Source organism: Sparus aurata, chromosome 2 (genome assembly GCF_900880675.1).
Source record: "Sparus aurata chromosome 2, fSpaAur1.1, whole genome shotgun sequence".
NCBI lineage: Eukaryota > Metazoa > Chordata > Actinopteri > Spariformes > Sparidae > Sparus > Sparus aurata.
The window spans coordinates 22,369,713-22,384,715 of record NC_044188.1 but is presented as its reverse complement, the minus strand read 5'-3'; the positions used below and the strand labels follow the sequence as shown (position 1 = coordinate 22,384,715).

Here is a 15,003-nt window from a genome sequence, read left to right as displayed (position 1 = left end):
TCCCCTCCCTCTCCCTGTCTCTGTCTCCACACACAGATGGAGCAACAGTGGATTTAGACTTGCTCAGAGCATAAAGAGAAAAAATGCACGGACCACATGCGAGTAATGCCACTGAACTCGCCTTTCAAGCTCTCGGAGCACATTCCACTGTATTTACACCGAAACACCGTGAGACAGAGGGAGTGGGGGAGACAGACAGGGAGGGAGGGAGGCATGGAAGTACAGCAGGTGTACAATAAGTAGTCGAGGATGCCACAATATTTCCATCAGATCCTTAAAATATCAATTTTAAAGTGCACCGTGTGTCTGAACCCTACTTTTATTCCATATCCTTTATATAAATATATATATTTTATAAATATATATATTTCTTTCCCTGCCTGCAAACACACTGTCAGCATATGCAATAATGAACAAGTATTTGACCTTATATTACAGCCAGTGTTAATGGCAACAATATCTCCAATCCACCTGCGCGCTCCCCTGTCAATTCCTCCTTACATTTCTGAAGCGAAAGGTATTTGAAGGCATCACGTCGGCCGCCGATTTCACCTCACCCAGTCAACTTTCCCGACATCAAGGAATGCGGGTGGCATTCGCTCATTCAGCACCGCGTTTTCTGCCTGTATTGAACAGAGATCCACATGCAACAAGACAAAACAAAAAAAAAACATATTCGGCCCGGTCCCGTGTCGGACAGCTTACCTGCCCCGTTGCAGGACGAGGGCGCACGGACGTTGTACGCGGAGCTTCGTTCAGCGGCTCCAAGCCTCGGTCAGAAAGCGGTACATGGCGGCACAAATTGCCCCTGCACAGCTTCAAGTTCTCCCACGGAGCGAGCCGTACAGTCATCCTCGTCGGCCACCATTGGAAAGCGCGCCACCGTGCGGCAGACGAGAGCGCGAGGCGCGACAGCAACAGGTCGATGGAGGGAGGGACAGGATAGGGTGCTGCCTTCAGGTACAGTCGGGAAATATATAAAGTACGACGTAGGCCGTTGTATCGATGTTATAAATGTTCATTATTGCACAACTTTATATCCTAATATCAACTGTTTTTTCTGGCTGTTGTATCAGTTTTCAGTAGGCAGTGACCATAACCATGAAGGAGGATATTCATTTAGCCTGTGTTCAATTAAATAGGCTACATATCTCACACATCCGGCCACCACCATAAGGCTTTAGATCTACAGATGTAAACCTCCAATTTATTAATTCAAATGTCGAGCCTGTCTGGCATCAGTGCTCAGTTTGTCCTGAAATGCAGGGAATGTGCTGTATAGTTGTAAAATAGGAATCTGCAGAGGGCAAATAATTATATCACACTTTGTTAAATTACCCACTGAAGAGAAGGTAAGCATCTCAGAATCTCAGAATGAAAATTCCATTTGATCAAAAAACTGTTTTTCCACAATTGTCCCTTCTCATAGACTGAAGGAACTGAAGAACTGAAGTAGTCCAAGTTGGCCCACAGATGGCGCCCACACCAAAATAGTGATGTCAGCCAGCCTGTGGAGGTCTTACAATTAACATCAGTAACTGTAACAACATATAAACAACATATTACACATTTCCAAATGGATTTTCATGATCGAGCAGCACCAAAAAAGACAGAAAAGGGTACTATTGTCTGAATGTTTGATGGTTATTTATCATATAAATTTCAATGACTAACAATTAACATCAGTTCTAAACTCCAGGCCTACTTACCAGGATGTTTTTGAAGCTTTCGGCAACATCTCATGGCCTTCATCATGGTTAGAGTATGGCTCAGTTGCCATCACTAATGGTTTTGTGTAAAAACAGTTCAGGACTTTGCTGTCACAGATGAATTCAACTAGGTTCATGCCATCCCTTCTCGTGTCCATAGTGTTGGGCAACACACTCTGGTCCTCATCTAAATTAGTTTAGGCTAATAAATAGCTGTAGGTATAAATAAAGAAAGCCTCCTTTAGGGACGACGGTTACCATTCATTGTCCATCTTCTGTTACATAGAAACCTCTATAATTAAGCTTTAACTTGGTGATGATATCATGTGCAGTGTCACTAATAAGGATGTTTGATCTATCGAGCATAAGTCAGGTATTTTCTGATACAAACTGTAAAGAGCATCCTGTGTGCTCTGTGTTTTTCCACTTTATCTGTGTTGATAATCTCTCCTGAGACAAAGACCATAATGTTTACCATTTTAGTTTGGTTTATTTAATTAATACTTTTCAAGTGTTTTAGAAAATGCACCAAAAAAGGAATTAAGATGGCAGATACTAATTCAAGACCACGCACATATTGAAATCTTTACACATACAAATGAAACACATTTCCTGATCAACAAGACTGAATATACAAACATGTCAGATAGAAAATATTCATATACTTGTAAAATCACCTTTTGGAGAATACAAAGAAAATTCAGATTCTTTGATTGACTGACGAAAAGGAAAATCTACTATTGAACATGTCTGATACACACTTTGTATTCTCATCTATATATAATCAGATACATTTGAGAAACAACAACACGATTGTATTATTTGAAAAGTGATGTAACAAAGTGGCAAGACAAATAATGGACCATCAACACCACCAGATGCTCACAGGGGTCACTTCATACCTGATAAAATCCCAAAGTGATTTCTTATTTCTGTGATAAAAAGTCATCAATCCATTACACAACCTCGAGTAAAATAGTCAACTATAAGCAGTGAATACAATACAGAATAACAACGCTTGATCTCATATGGGTTGTTAGCTGCTTCAGATGTCTTTAACGGCTGTTCAGTGTTTCTCTGCTTTTCTGTACACTTTAGGACACCTCTGATAAGGTGCAAATTGTTCGATCACAAACCAGGGAGTGGTTTTAAAGGAATACAGCTTCTCTGTGTATTTTTTGCAGTTCTATTTCTTCCTTTTGACCATCTTCGGTCAGTCGCAGCGGACAAAATCATCTCTTCGTCGTGTTTCATCTGTAGTTCACTCACTTTTTCTTTCTTTTTTTTGTCATTTTCATCCAAAACTTTCTGTTTGGATTCATTTATGTCTTGTTCATGCCATTGTCTTAAATTACCATTACTTAAATTGTTCCTTCCGGTTCTGTTTTTGCTGGGTTGCAATCTCTTATTTCATTTCCAACTCCTCTTCTCTGTGTTTCTAAGCTCTGGTGTTCTTTGTTTTGGGTCAGAAGTGCTTTGTCGAAAGCTTTAATTTCTTGATCATGTTTTTTCTTTAATTCCTCTATTTGTTTCTTCTCTTCTCTTTAAGACCAAAAGTTCTTTTTCAAGGTTAGCCAGCTTTTTTTGTGTGTGCATCTTGCATTGCCCTTATTTTTTTTTCCTTTTGTCTTTCTTTTGGGTCAGAATTTGCAGTATCAAGTCAGTCTATTCTTGTTTGTGTTTGTTCTGTAGTTGATCCATGACTTGCTTCAGATGTTTTTCTTTATGGGATGAAAGGTCTTTCAATCTGTCATATTCTTCCTGCTGCTTCTGCATTTCTTTGTCTTGCTGTTGCTTCAGATCTGTTACTTCCTTAATGTGTTTGTCTATCAGAGCTGCAAAGTCCTTCTCCTACTTCTCTTTGAATTCATTAAACTCGTCAGCTGTATTTCTGGCCTCTTCATATTTTTCTTTATGCACTCCACTTCTTTCTTATGGTTCTCCTTGGTTCTTTTTCCTCTCATTTTGTTCTGATTCGGTCCTCTTCCTTTTGTTTTCATAGTTTTTTTCATAGTTCATAGTTTTCATAGTTTTCTCTTTTTTGCTCGTATTCTTCTTGCAGCTTTCGAAGTGTCATTTGTTCCTCTTGTCGTCTCTCTTCTCTAACATGTTCCATTTTACTCAACGCTCATCTCCTCTCCTTGTTGACACCTGTCAATCACCGAGTACACGACGCGATGATAGTTTCACTGAATTAATTTTTTGTGGGTGTACTTATGGATTGCCTCTTGGTCCAGCCCGCGAGGAGGAGGCCAGAGGTTCCCCACCCCTGCTCTAAATAAGCCTGTCATCTTATTTCCACCAACCAATACTTGAAATCATGATGTAATGATCCTGGGAATGAGCTCTAAAAGGAAGCATGGTACCACAAAGGGGATTAAGAGAGAGGAGTTGAGGCTCAGGGACTTCGTGGCTGCATTCCAAACCAAAGTTATCTCTAATCCCTTTTCCCAGCTCAGACATACCGTTCAATGTTTGCATGAGTGCCATAATGAGACTACTGGCTGCAACTATTTAGAGGAAAAGATGAAAGGCCTTGTTACATATCTCTGCTAAAAGTCCACTCTGAGCCTTAAATATATAATTATCACCAGTACCGCCTGCAGTAGCAGTTATAGTATTGTTGAAATAAATAATTATAATAAAACAAAAATAATGAAGAAAACAATATGAGGGCTCCACCAAAAGGACAAAAGATTCCAGGTAAGCCTCAAAATTGTTTTTGACCTGACTTCATTGTATTTGTCTATTTATTTGGCTCCAAGATTGCGCTGATCATCGGCCCATGTGACCAGTAGGGGGCGGTATTTCCCAGTCATCACCCATCGATAGTGAAGCTGGATAATATGCGTGCAGTTTCCGGCGCGTCAAATTCGAAGAAGTCGTAGAGACACTTCTGCCTTCAAATTAAAAGCGCATGATTTGACGCCTTGCTCCTAGTGGACTGGTAGACGTCAGAAGATGGAAGTCTATATTAAAAGATCGGAATTACGTTACTTACTAAATTACATTTATAAAATAGAGATGATAAATTATATTCTATTGGCTTGTGGCTTCAGGCATTTCCTGATGAAAAGTAAAAATGAAACCTGTCGTATGAAACTGCAACATCTAAATACCATGCAGAAAACTTGAACGGAAATATTTTTTTATCTCTCTTTTACAGTATATATGGGGCCAAACTGTTGCTGTTACTGCATGCCATCTATTTGTACAGTCAATGCAATTTATAAATAAATAAACTGACAATTAAATGCAAAAGTTGATTTGTAGCTGAATTTTATACAAATGTAAATACATACAGAGACTAATTAAAGCTGAAATAGCAAGATGTCACATTCTTATAAACTAATTAATGCCTTCGTTAACTTTCAATTGTGCTTTTGGTGAATTTAATGGCACATTAATTGATCTGATGATTTATGTATATACTTCATTATTTATTCTTGATTTTGACAGTTTCAGTCCACTATACATGTATATAGACCGACGTGTAAATGAGAGATATAATAAAACACTGTTTGGCACCAACTACTCAGGAGTGAAGTTTCTTATATTCAATGTGTTAATCAGTATGTTTCAACTATTGAAATATTTCCTTGTAAGGACATTATTTTGAAAATTCTCACAGGATGTTATGATGTCATTCCGGTTGTCTTGACGCTCGAGGGACGTCACACAGCGATGGATGCTGATGGTGACACCGGGAGCTAATCTGTAATCTTCCTCAGAGGCCAAACACGCTGTTTAGAGAAACGTGTGAGGATGTGGGGACAGCTCGCGCGGACCCACAAATACTCTGCAGTCTGTACCGAGTCTGTTTCGTCAGGTGAGCGGCTGCTTGAAGCTAACCTTAGCACGTTTGTCTGCTAGCATGATATCCTCGAGTCCAATGCAAATTTGCCTAAACAATCACAGTCTGGACCGCTAATGCAAATGGAGCTACATTGAGCCTGCCTGGTGTTTATTGAAACGTAAATAGACCATCCACGTTACGCTTGCTTCACTAAAATAGAAAGGTTGTCCGAGATACAGGCGTTAAAATTATTTTGGGGTTAACTCTAAACAATTTGCAACACTTCCAACAGTTTTTTTGCTGTTCATTTGTACTCCACGTATGATCTGCTTTTACTTGCAGACTTGTCAAATGACAGACTCGGTCATCACACGTCTGTTTTATGAGGTAGGCAGGTGTGTCAGACCTGGTTTCTACAGGTTTGGGGTTTGTTGCCAAAATAAACACACGCGTCTGCTCACAATTTGGAGGCGCCGCTAGCAGCAGGAAGGAGTTCAGACCCCTGCAGCCGGCTGACGGAGCCGCTATCTCGCCATGGCCTCCGCGCGTTTCCCCGGGAAGAATGTGGACGTGTCCGCCGCCAACTGGACAGCTCCGGCGCTGAGCAGGCCGCTGTGCGTCAACGGGACGCCGTGGATCCTGTACCTGCTGGAGGAGTGTGTGGACAATGTGTGGGAGTACTGCAGCGTGGTGATAGGACTCATATCCATGTTCTGCTTTCTGCTCTCCACTTTACCGTAAGTCCTAGATAAGTGTGATGTCTTGATATTCTTAAACCAGTGAAACATCTTAAGGTCGAACTTAACTATCTATCTATCTATCTATCTATCTATCTAGGCAGGTCATTGAAGCCTATCGGAATGGTAAAGTGGAGGAGGCCATGTCTTTTGGCTTTCTTTTCTTCCTCTTCAGTGGAGACCTGACCAGCTTTGCAGGCTGCTATCTCACCAGCCAGCTGCCCATTCAGGTGAACACACACACACATCCTCAACCAGGCCTACACTAATCTGACACAACATTTAAAGGACTTGCATGGGAATAACATCGATCACTTGGTTGCAATGCAGTGTTCAGCTGGGAAACACTAGACATGAAACGCCCACCCAAACACTGCTGCAGACCAAGCACACCCCGTCATGGCAATAGGCATGAAATGCGCCCCGACACACTTGAAGAATGGCCCGAGGAAGGTTACAAAGATAGTCCTGATGCTAGGTACCACATGACACTCCCAAGGTCCAGTTTCTGTGCCTCAATGGGTCAGAGCCAAGTTTGATACACAGTGGGGCATCCATGGAACGACTCGGAGTGAGATTCCATGGATGCGCGATCAGGTTTGGATCCGAGGAATTAGTAAGCCAGGTCAACGCTGCCCTAAAGGGGGGTGTGCTACTTCTGCAGCAGTGTTTGGGTTGGTGTTTCATGTCAAGTGGCATCCACATGAATGCCAGGACCCGAGGCTTCCCAGCAGAACACTGAACATTGTCACAAGATGATCAGTGTTCTCTACTCATCATTAAATTTCAATGTTGTGGCTGACTGGTGTGCAAGCGCCTAGTTGGACTCACTCTTAGCAGCTGATCTGTTGGAGTGTATCCGTCTGTGCTGCGAACTCAGAACTCAGCCATTTCCTCTCTTGTCCCAGGAATTAGTGCTTAATACATAACATTCAGACAGGCTGCGTTCAGGCCATCTTTTGCTGCAGGCTTTTTTCACATCTGTGTTTGTATAGCTCACACTGATTGTTTGTATAAAACTGTTGCGGTTTGTGGTCACTTTTTTTACTCTCTTTAGATAGGAGAATGTTTCAACAGCACAAGACTCCAGGTGTTTTGAATTTGAAAGAACATTTACCTGAATTGGTCGGAATTGAATATTACCCTCACTGCAGCGCTGTTATGAGAAAAAAGTCATTTAAAGTTTGTTCTCATTTCATCTAGCTTTCATTAATAGCCCTGTCTCTATACAAGGAACCACTCAACAGTGTGAACTTATTTACTCATACTTAACAATCTAATATCTTAACTAAACTGTGACTCCTTTTTTTGTCTCTCTCTCAGATAGTTACTGTGGTGTTCTACATCTTCACAGACCTGATCCTCATCTCCCAGTTTCTCTACTATAAAATCAAGAACAGCTCCAGCAGAAGTAAGCCCCAACATTATTTCTGTTCTTGAGCTGGGGAGTGATGACTCTGTGTTAGTCACCATATCATGACTGTGTAGATAAATGAAAAGCATGACTATGAGGAAGGAAATATTTCCTGCTGTTGACACAGTTACTCTTCCAATTGAACTGCATGTAGTGAAAGTTAAGCCTTTTTTGGATGCAGCACACTGTCGGCTTTATAACTTTGTTAATGATGAAATCTAATTTCAGTCACTATCTCTGGCACATACAGCCATACAAACTGTACACAAGATGTATAGAAAATAAAAACCTGCACATCTGGTTGTTTACATTTTCTAATTTGGATCATCATACTTAGTTATCAGACATATTGTGTAAGCATTAACACACAACAGAAATATATCCCAGAGATACTAAGATTAGGTAGATCCCAATCCTCACATTAATGGTTAAGCTTACAAATTGACCACACCACCAAAGGCTGGTGTAGTAGTAGTTTTACATTATGTAAATATAATAATAATAATAAAATTGTGCTATATAAATAAAGTGGATTGGATTGGATAAGATAAATAAATAACAGACATGAGAAAACTGTGTTGTTATGAAGTCAAAAGACAGCTCACCTCAGAGATGACCGGGTCAGATCCAACCGTTCCACTTATTAGTGGTTACCACTGAAGCCAGAAGTGCATACCTGCTAAATGACACATAATCATACCAAGACTTATCCAAGATGACACACATGAGATTACGCAGTGTAAAAAGCCCTTCACAGAGCTGTTAAATGGAGCTTTTCCACTTGCACTTGCCAAGTCAAACCATGCTACACCGATTTGGTTTTCCATTACCAGTTTTACTAAGTTGCACCGTGTTGGACCCAACACGGGGCGGCTGTAGCTCAGTGGGTAGAGCTGGTTGACTGGTGTTCAGAAGATCACTGGTTCGAATCCCGGCTCCCCAGGGCGGGCCTGAGCTACATGTCGAAGTATCCTTGAGCAAGATACTGAACCCCAAAGTTGCTCCTGATGTGCAGTTGGCACCTTGTGTGAAGGCAGCCACTGCCATCAGTAAGGGTCCTGCGATGAGCTGGCGACTCATCCAGGGTGAACCCTGGCCTACGCCCATAGAGTGAAACTGGATTTGGCCCCAGTAAGCCCCGCAACCCCTTAGGGGGGAAAAAGCGGCAACATCCCGCAACCCTCACGGATAAGCGGAAACGAAAACGGAATGTTCGCTTTCTGATGATTTTGGAGTCGTGTTAAGTTACTGCTGATGAAAATCCAACATTACCAGATTTTGCTGTTGCATAATAAAAGCTTTTAAATGGATTAACAATGGTTTTGATGAAGTTATACCAGTGTTTCAGTCTTGTCCCAGGGGGCCTCCTGCCCTGCATGTTTCCCTTCTCCAACACACCTGATTCAAATGAATGGATCCTTATCAGGCGGCAGCAGAGCTTGACAACAAGCTCATTATTCAAATTAGGTGTGCTGAAGCAGAGAAACATCTAAAACATCCAGGGCATGGGCCCGCAGGAACAGAATAGAGAAACATTAAGATACTGTGTAGAAAATGAGACATGTTTATAACCAAATTAGCGGAGCTTTGTTGGCAGCTATTCCTGGACAGTATTGTGGGGAGAATGAGTATTTAGGTAGCCCTGTTGTAATGGACCTGCAAAACCAGTCAAACTGAGCCTCTTTTAACACCCACATTGTTAACACAAGTCCGGGCAATTCGATTCACACTCCACTTCTACTAGAACTGAGTTAAATATCCATTTGACCGCACGACTAATGTTTACATACCAGAATGACTATATTCTTTACTTTAGCCCAGTTTCTGGAACCTTTTAGCACTTGTGTAGTGTGAAAAGATGCGCATCAACGCTATTTATGGGAACCTTAGATGGATATCAACTCAGGCAAAGAGTTGGATTTGTTTTGGGGGATAATTTGTGTGTCCTCACTGTCTCTCTGTTTTGATTCTTGTGTGCGTGCTCTAGAAAGCCCTGTGTTGAAGTGGCTGTGCTTCATGTGGTGTGGCGCTGCTACGTTAGTTCTCCTGGCTTTACCCAAACTCATCATAGACAATAGTTCAACTTTAGACACCCAGGTAGGTGGATTGTGTGCAGTGTGATATGCATATCTGTGTGTGCACATGTGCAGGTGATAGAAGTGTTCATGAATCAAATGTGCATTGTTTTTACCTCTGATATTTTCAAGTTTATTAGATACACATTAATTCATGTTTTTACTGGAGATTGTGATTGTATTGTATTATGTTTATACCCTTTCACATCTTTTTCCTCATCTTTGCCAGAGTCCAGCTACCTCTAAATCAGTGGAAATCACTGGCTATATATGTGGATACCTGGCATCTGTCTTCTACCTCTGCTCACGTTTCCCCCAGCTTTATAAAAATGTAAGTGATGATTCGTAGGTTTGATTCATTAGCGATGTTGGAGTTAGTTTCCTTTTTTCATCACATGGTTCGCATGTGAATAGTGCCACGATCTTGACGGGAGATCCTGGACGGCGTTCTCAGGGTCTGATCTCAGGGGTCCATGGAAAACTGAACTTATTTTTAAGTCCGTCATAAACAGTGACTGTGATTGAAGAGGGTGGTGGGATTTGTGTGCTTGTTTATAGATTTATTTGTGTCAAAATGGGAACCAGACATTGAAGACAATGGTGCTGTTGTGCTGGGGAAACATCCTGGATCGAATGCAGCCATTAATCACCAGATGGGGGATCATCTCAGTGTCCCGCCATTGCCAGTATTTCTGGGCACACACATGCAAACACACACACACTCCATGCCTGTTGTAAATCATTTCAGCTTTGCCCCGTGGGAATTCCTGCATGTTCAAACATGTTTGTTTTTCAGCAGAAACCCCAAACATTTCCACCTTTATATCATTTCTAGTGACAGGTTACTCATCCAGTTTGGTGGAAAAATTAAAATAACACTGATTACCTTCAGTTTTATGATAGTAAACACATTTTTTGGTTACCCAGTGTTGTTTGGGTCCAATGTGTCACCAGGCAAGTAGCCAAAACACATTATAAACCTCCACCACTGAGTCAAGGTTAAAGTGTTTCTTTGGTTTCACACTATTGGGAGGATGTGTGTATAATGCAGGTGATGAACTCGGTTAGCCTGTGTATTTCAGTTACACTGACAAAACACACATCCTTCCTGCTGCCTACCACATGACACATAAATTGACTAACAGTGTTTTTTCATTGTCCACTGCCATGCCACAGACAATGCAGTGCTTGTTAGCAGAATTAATTCATTGTTGGTTATCCTCCCTTCAGGGGGTTTGTTGATAGAGCACAAATACACAGAGAGCAATTTAATTGTTGTGAGTGAAACAGAAACCTGGCTTGTGGTTGATAGTACCTCACCTTTTTCTTTTTTCTCTGACTGCGGGTTTTCACATATGTATGCTAAGAGGAAGATGTTATATTCATTGAAAATAATAAGTCTATTTCAATGGTTAATCCACTAATCATTTAGTCTGTCAAAATATTAATAAAGACTCTTGACAAGGTAGGCTACAAAGAAATGCTACAAATCGTCCCATTTAAAAAGCTGGACCCAGCACATGCAACATTTCTTTGGTTGAAATGATGAATCAGTTATCATAGTTGGCAATACAATACTAGTTGTTGCAGCTCTACAATACTTACATACAAGTCCAGTGCAAGTCCTGTGCTGCTGTTAGTTTGTTAATGAAATGAACTCTATCCATTCAAGTTCCAGCGACAGTCTACAGAGGGCACCTCCTACCTGTTGTTTGCCCTGGCCATGATGGGCAATGGGACATATGGATTGAGCGTTATCGTGATCCTGCCTGCCCTGAAGGGCTCCAAACGGAACTTCATCATCAAACATCTGGCCTGGCTCATTGGCAGCCTGGGAGTCCTCATACTGGACTTCTTTGTATCCTTTTGCAATGTGTGTAACTGCTGTGTTAATGTCAAATAAGTGCCTTAATTAAAATACTGGTGAACATGTTTGACCACAAATTTGAGTTTGCATGCCACATGCCTGTACAGTAATGGTTTAATGGATCAGTACCACTGTGATGTCTGCTCGTTTAAGTATGAACTTCATACTAAAACCTTCAGAAAGTGATGGTGCCAAACCAAAAAATAGAGTAGCACAAAACCAGCGTTTAACCTCAAATTGTAAGTAATTAAAAGTTGTAAAAGTTGATTTCTGTTCGAATTGAACAAATTACATATGATGCTAAGCTGTAGCCGAAAGATCCCAAAATGCCAAAAACAATTGCTTTACAAAAACACGATATGAAGAGTTTTACTCATGCTGAGAAATCAGTAGTTGCCTGAAGAAAAGATAATATTGCTATAATCTGTATAATTCTGTATGAGCCTTAACCTGGTAAGGTGACTGCCCAGTTTGTCATATACAGGAAGAACTGCTCTCCTAAAACCAGCACACTTCTCAGCGTCCCAGAAGTGGAACCTCTCCTGTGTGAGGACGAGGAGCTGTCAGTATTATAGGACACAGAGTGAACACCAACATGGGCCACTTGATCGAAAATGGACCAGTCAGTCGACAGGTTGTTTTGGATGATTCTGTTGTGTTGTCGGTCATCATTGGTTTACTCAGAACAATTGCAGAGAACAGAAACCTATAATGAGGTAAAAGGATTGGAAAGGCTAAAGAAAAGGTCTGGTGAATACATTTTTGTTAAAAAATTAATGTTATGAATTTGGGGTTTTTGCCTTTCCTTGGTAGTGTTTTGGAGCATTTTGTGCATTTGAAAGGTCTGCAAAGTTAAAAGTCCACGCCAAGGGGAGTTACTCTCTCACAGAAAACAATGCTCCTGCACTGCCTGAAACACCTGGTTGGAGTAGAGCCTTTACTTCCCTGACTTATGTAACAGGTGTCATATGAATATATATTTTTATATATTTATTATAAAATATATACACTCCAGTTAGTCAGCAGACATACAGTTGCTACTACTGTAGCAGCGTTATTTTAGATCACACTCCCCTGCTTGGCATGACCCGCCCTACTCTGCCTCTGATTGGTTACATCCTGCTCCTTAAATAATGCCTATGTGCAACTCTCACCAAAGATTGAACAGAGGCGAGATGTCCCACTGCTGCAGAAATGCACCATATGAGAAAAATAACGTGTTTTTTGAAAATTAAAGTATGTAAACTTATTCTACTAGGACCCCCAAATAGAAGTATGAACCTGAAAAATAGAATAATGTGGCCTCTTTAAGACTAAGCAAAGGACCACTTTAGAAAGATTTCAGTTCATTTCTTTCCTAGAATGTGAGTGGGCATCACTGCAATCTTTTTCTGGTTATGAGTGCTGTCATTTTTGATAACTTTTTCCTCTTGGCTCATCTTATTTTATTTTGGGTGGAATACTTAATTTTATTTGCCACTGGAAACCACACACAACCCAAAGTGGGAGGTTTAATCCCAAATGTCTTTTCACAAATGCAGGCATTATCGAAGAATTAAGTGCCTGTTATATTTACACACTTTTGACAGGGTAATCCTGTCATAGAGGATTTAAGTAATAAACTAGGATGCATGCTATGGGGAGCGTTTGGTATTTAAGTGCCATGAATTAAAGAGTGTGAGCCCAGTAATAGAGGAACCAACATGAATATGTGAATTTGGCAAACAGGAAATTGTCCAACATTAGAACACAAGACGCGTTAGTTAGTTAGTATTACATTAGAAGACAGGATGTGGACATCTAAGTTCTTCTTCGAGAACTGATGTAGCATTTCTTGGTCCGAGCCCTTTTTTCTCGTCTGTCGTCTTTGCCTTCTTAGACTGAAAGATAAATGCACTGTATATCCATTTTAGAACAAAAAACATTTTTAAATTAAGTTATTTTAATCAAATGCCTTGGAACCTGTTATCTTTATTTACCCTTTCAGTTTTAAGAATTATGAGTAGCATTAACAGTAACGGTGCCCTCTTTTGTGACATCTCCATGACATTTTGAGACATTCATTAGAGAAAACAGGAGGGAGTGATCATTATTTTTCTGATTTATCTGAAGGCAGGAATATTGATGTGATTTTATTGTAGACTTGATAAAGTGATGAGATTTAAAATTAGTTTGCACATTTAAGATGTTTTGTATTCTGTCATTGGGTTAAAAACAGAGGATGCTCTCGTCAGGTCAAATGTATTTTTAAAACACCTTATTAGCTTCAATATGTTTATTCACAGAGTAACACAAAACACATAGATTATAACCTTATTGATGAGCCAAATGAGCACTTCAAATTCATTTATATGATTAGCAAAGCTAACTGCACATCGGTGTTGTGCCAAATGTTGTTGCATAGTATGCATGTCATGCTCACTGTTTAACCTGGTCATAACTGAAGTACTTCACTTGCAGAGAGCTGCACATTTCTCTACCTCAGTATCGTGTGGATGTGATCTATTTCTCTTTGTGTGAAAATAGACGTTATGTTGTAGCACCTGGTTCAGAAAGACACGCAAGTATATGTTGGTCAATAACAGAATTACAAAGTAGATCATGAGTGGTTCCTTTTTCTATTCTCAGCCTGTCAGATGATGCAATAATATGGAAATATGTAAATAAGGGGGGATTTGTTCTGACTTTAATGACTGAAAAGGAAATTTATTTGCAAATATATGCAATAAGAGTAAATAATTTTCACCAATAACTTATTTTTGTATTGCACGAGTCATACTTTGATCCTTTTTCTCTTTCTTAATGAGTCTTTTTCAATATAGCCCCAAAAAGTACTTGTATATATTGCTACAGTATATTGTTGAACATGTTGTATTTATATTACTGTAGTTTTACTTTAATGATGACACCATTGCTATTTATTTGTATTTTTTTTAAAACAAAATTTTCATTTTTTAGTATTTAACCTTACACAGCCAGTTATAGTGTACTTTTAAGCTCTGTGCCAGGGTTTGTTGACTGATGATGTCTTCTGATATTACTTGTATGGAAAACCACTATATGTATGATAATGACCATATGTATATTGTACAAAACCTGAATAAACTGCAATATATGGTATATCCTCAGTAGAGATCTTTGTCTATGTCGTTTTAATAAGAAGGCCTAGAAACAGTGACACATTTCTTTAAATCAAATGTCACATTATGATCAAAGGCTCTGGTCTGTAGTGACACGAGACTAAACCTCCTTACAGTCAAAGACCATGAACCCCCATTTTTGACAATTACTTTTTAATGAAGAGTAGTGAAAGTCTCTACTCAAGGTTACGATATTAATTCAAGTTGCTTTTAAAGAGGAACTATGTAGTTTGGGAGAAGAAATAAAAACTGAATTTGAATATAT

General features: G+C 40.0%; 2 protein-coding genes across 8 annotated transcripts in view; one reads left to right on the top strand and one right to left on the bottom strand.

Moving 5' to 3' along the window:
- veph1 (ventricular zone expressed PH domain-containing 1) overlaps positions 1 to 894 on the bottom strand; it is a 90,448-nt gene extending 89,554 nt beyond the window's left edge. For 2 of the 4 annotated variants that reach the window (XM_030394889.1, XM_030394881.1), the window contains exon 1: positions 706 to 890. The gene's annotated coding sequence lies outside the window, so the exon portion shown is untranslated. Of the gene's footprint in view, positions 1 to 705 lie in introns of all 4 variants that reach the window. The other 2 variants (XM_030394902.1, XM_030394897.1) reach the window with 2 other exon arrangements.
- A 4,454-nt stretch (positions 895 to 5,348) lies between these two features.
- LOC115574075 (lysosomal amino acid transporter 1 homolog) lies at positions 5,349 to 14,731 on the top strand. 4 transcript variants are annotated; one of them, XM_030405328.1, is made up of 9 exons: positions 5,349 to 5,538; positions 5,848 to 5,892; positions 5,976 to 6,242; positions 6,343 to 6,472; positions 7,566 to 7,653; positions 9,644 to 9,753; positions 9,961 to 10,062; positions 11,404 to 11,589; positions 12,057 to 14,731. In XM_030405328.1, the coding sequence occupies exons 3-9, from the start codon at positions 6,040 to 6,042 to the stop codon at positions 12,171 to 12,173; spliced, it is 936 nt and encodes a 311-aa protein (XP_030261188.1). In that variant the 5' UTR covers positions 5,349 to 5,538; positions 5,848 to 5,892; positions 5,976 to 6,039; the 3' UTR covers positions 12,174 to 14,731. The 4 variants fall into 4 exon arrangements, with proteins under 4 accessions (XP_030261188.1, XP_030261180.1, XP_030261169.1 ...); XM_030405320.1 differs by lacking the exon at positions 5,848 to 5,892; XM_030405309.1 differs by having other exon boundaries at positions 5,848 to 6,242.
- Positions 14,732 to 15,003: the final 272 nt, after the last annotated feature.

Coding starts and splice junctions, on each gene's coding strand:
- LOC115574075 (XM_030405320.1), top strand. CDS start 6,040: ATGGCCTCCGCGCGTTTCCCCGGGAAGAATGTGGACGTGTCCGCCGCC. Junction 6,243..6,342: donor TTTCTGCTCTCCACTTTACC/GTAAGTCCTAGA, acceptor CTATCTATCTAG/GCAGGTCATTGAAGCCTATC. Junction 7,654..9,643: donor CAAGAACAGCTCCAGCAGAA/GTAAGCCCCAAC, acceptor TGCGTGCTCTAG/AAAGCCCTGTGTTGAAGTGG.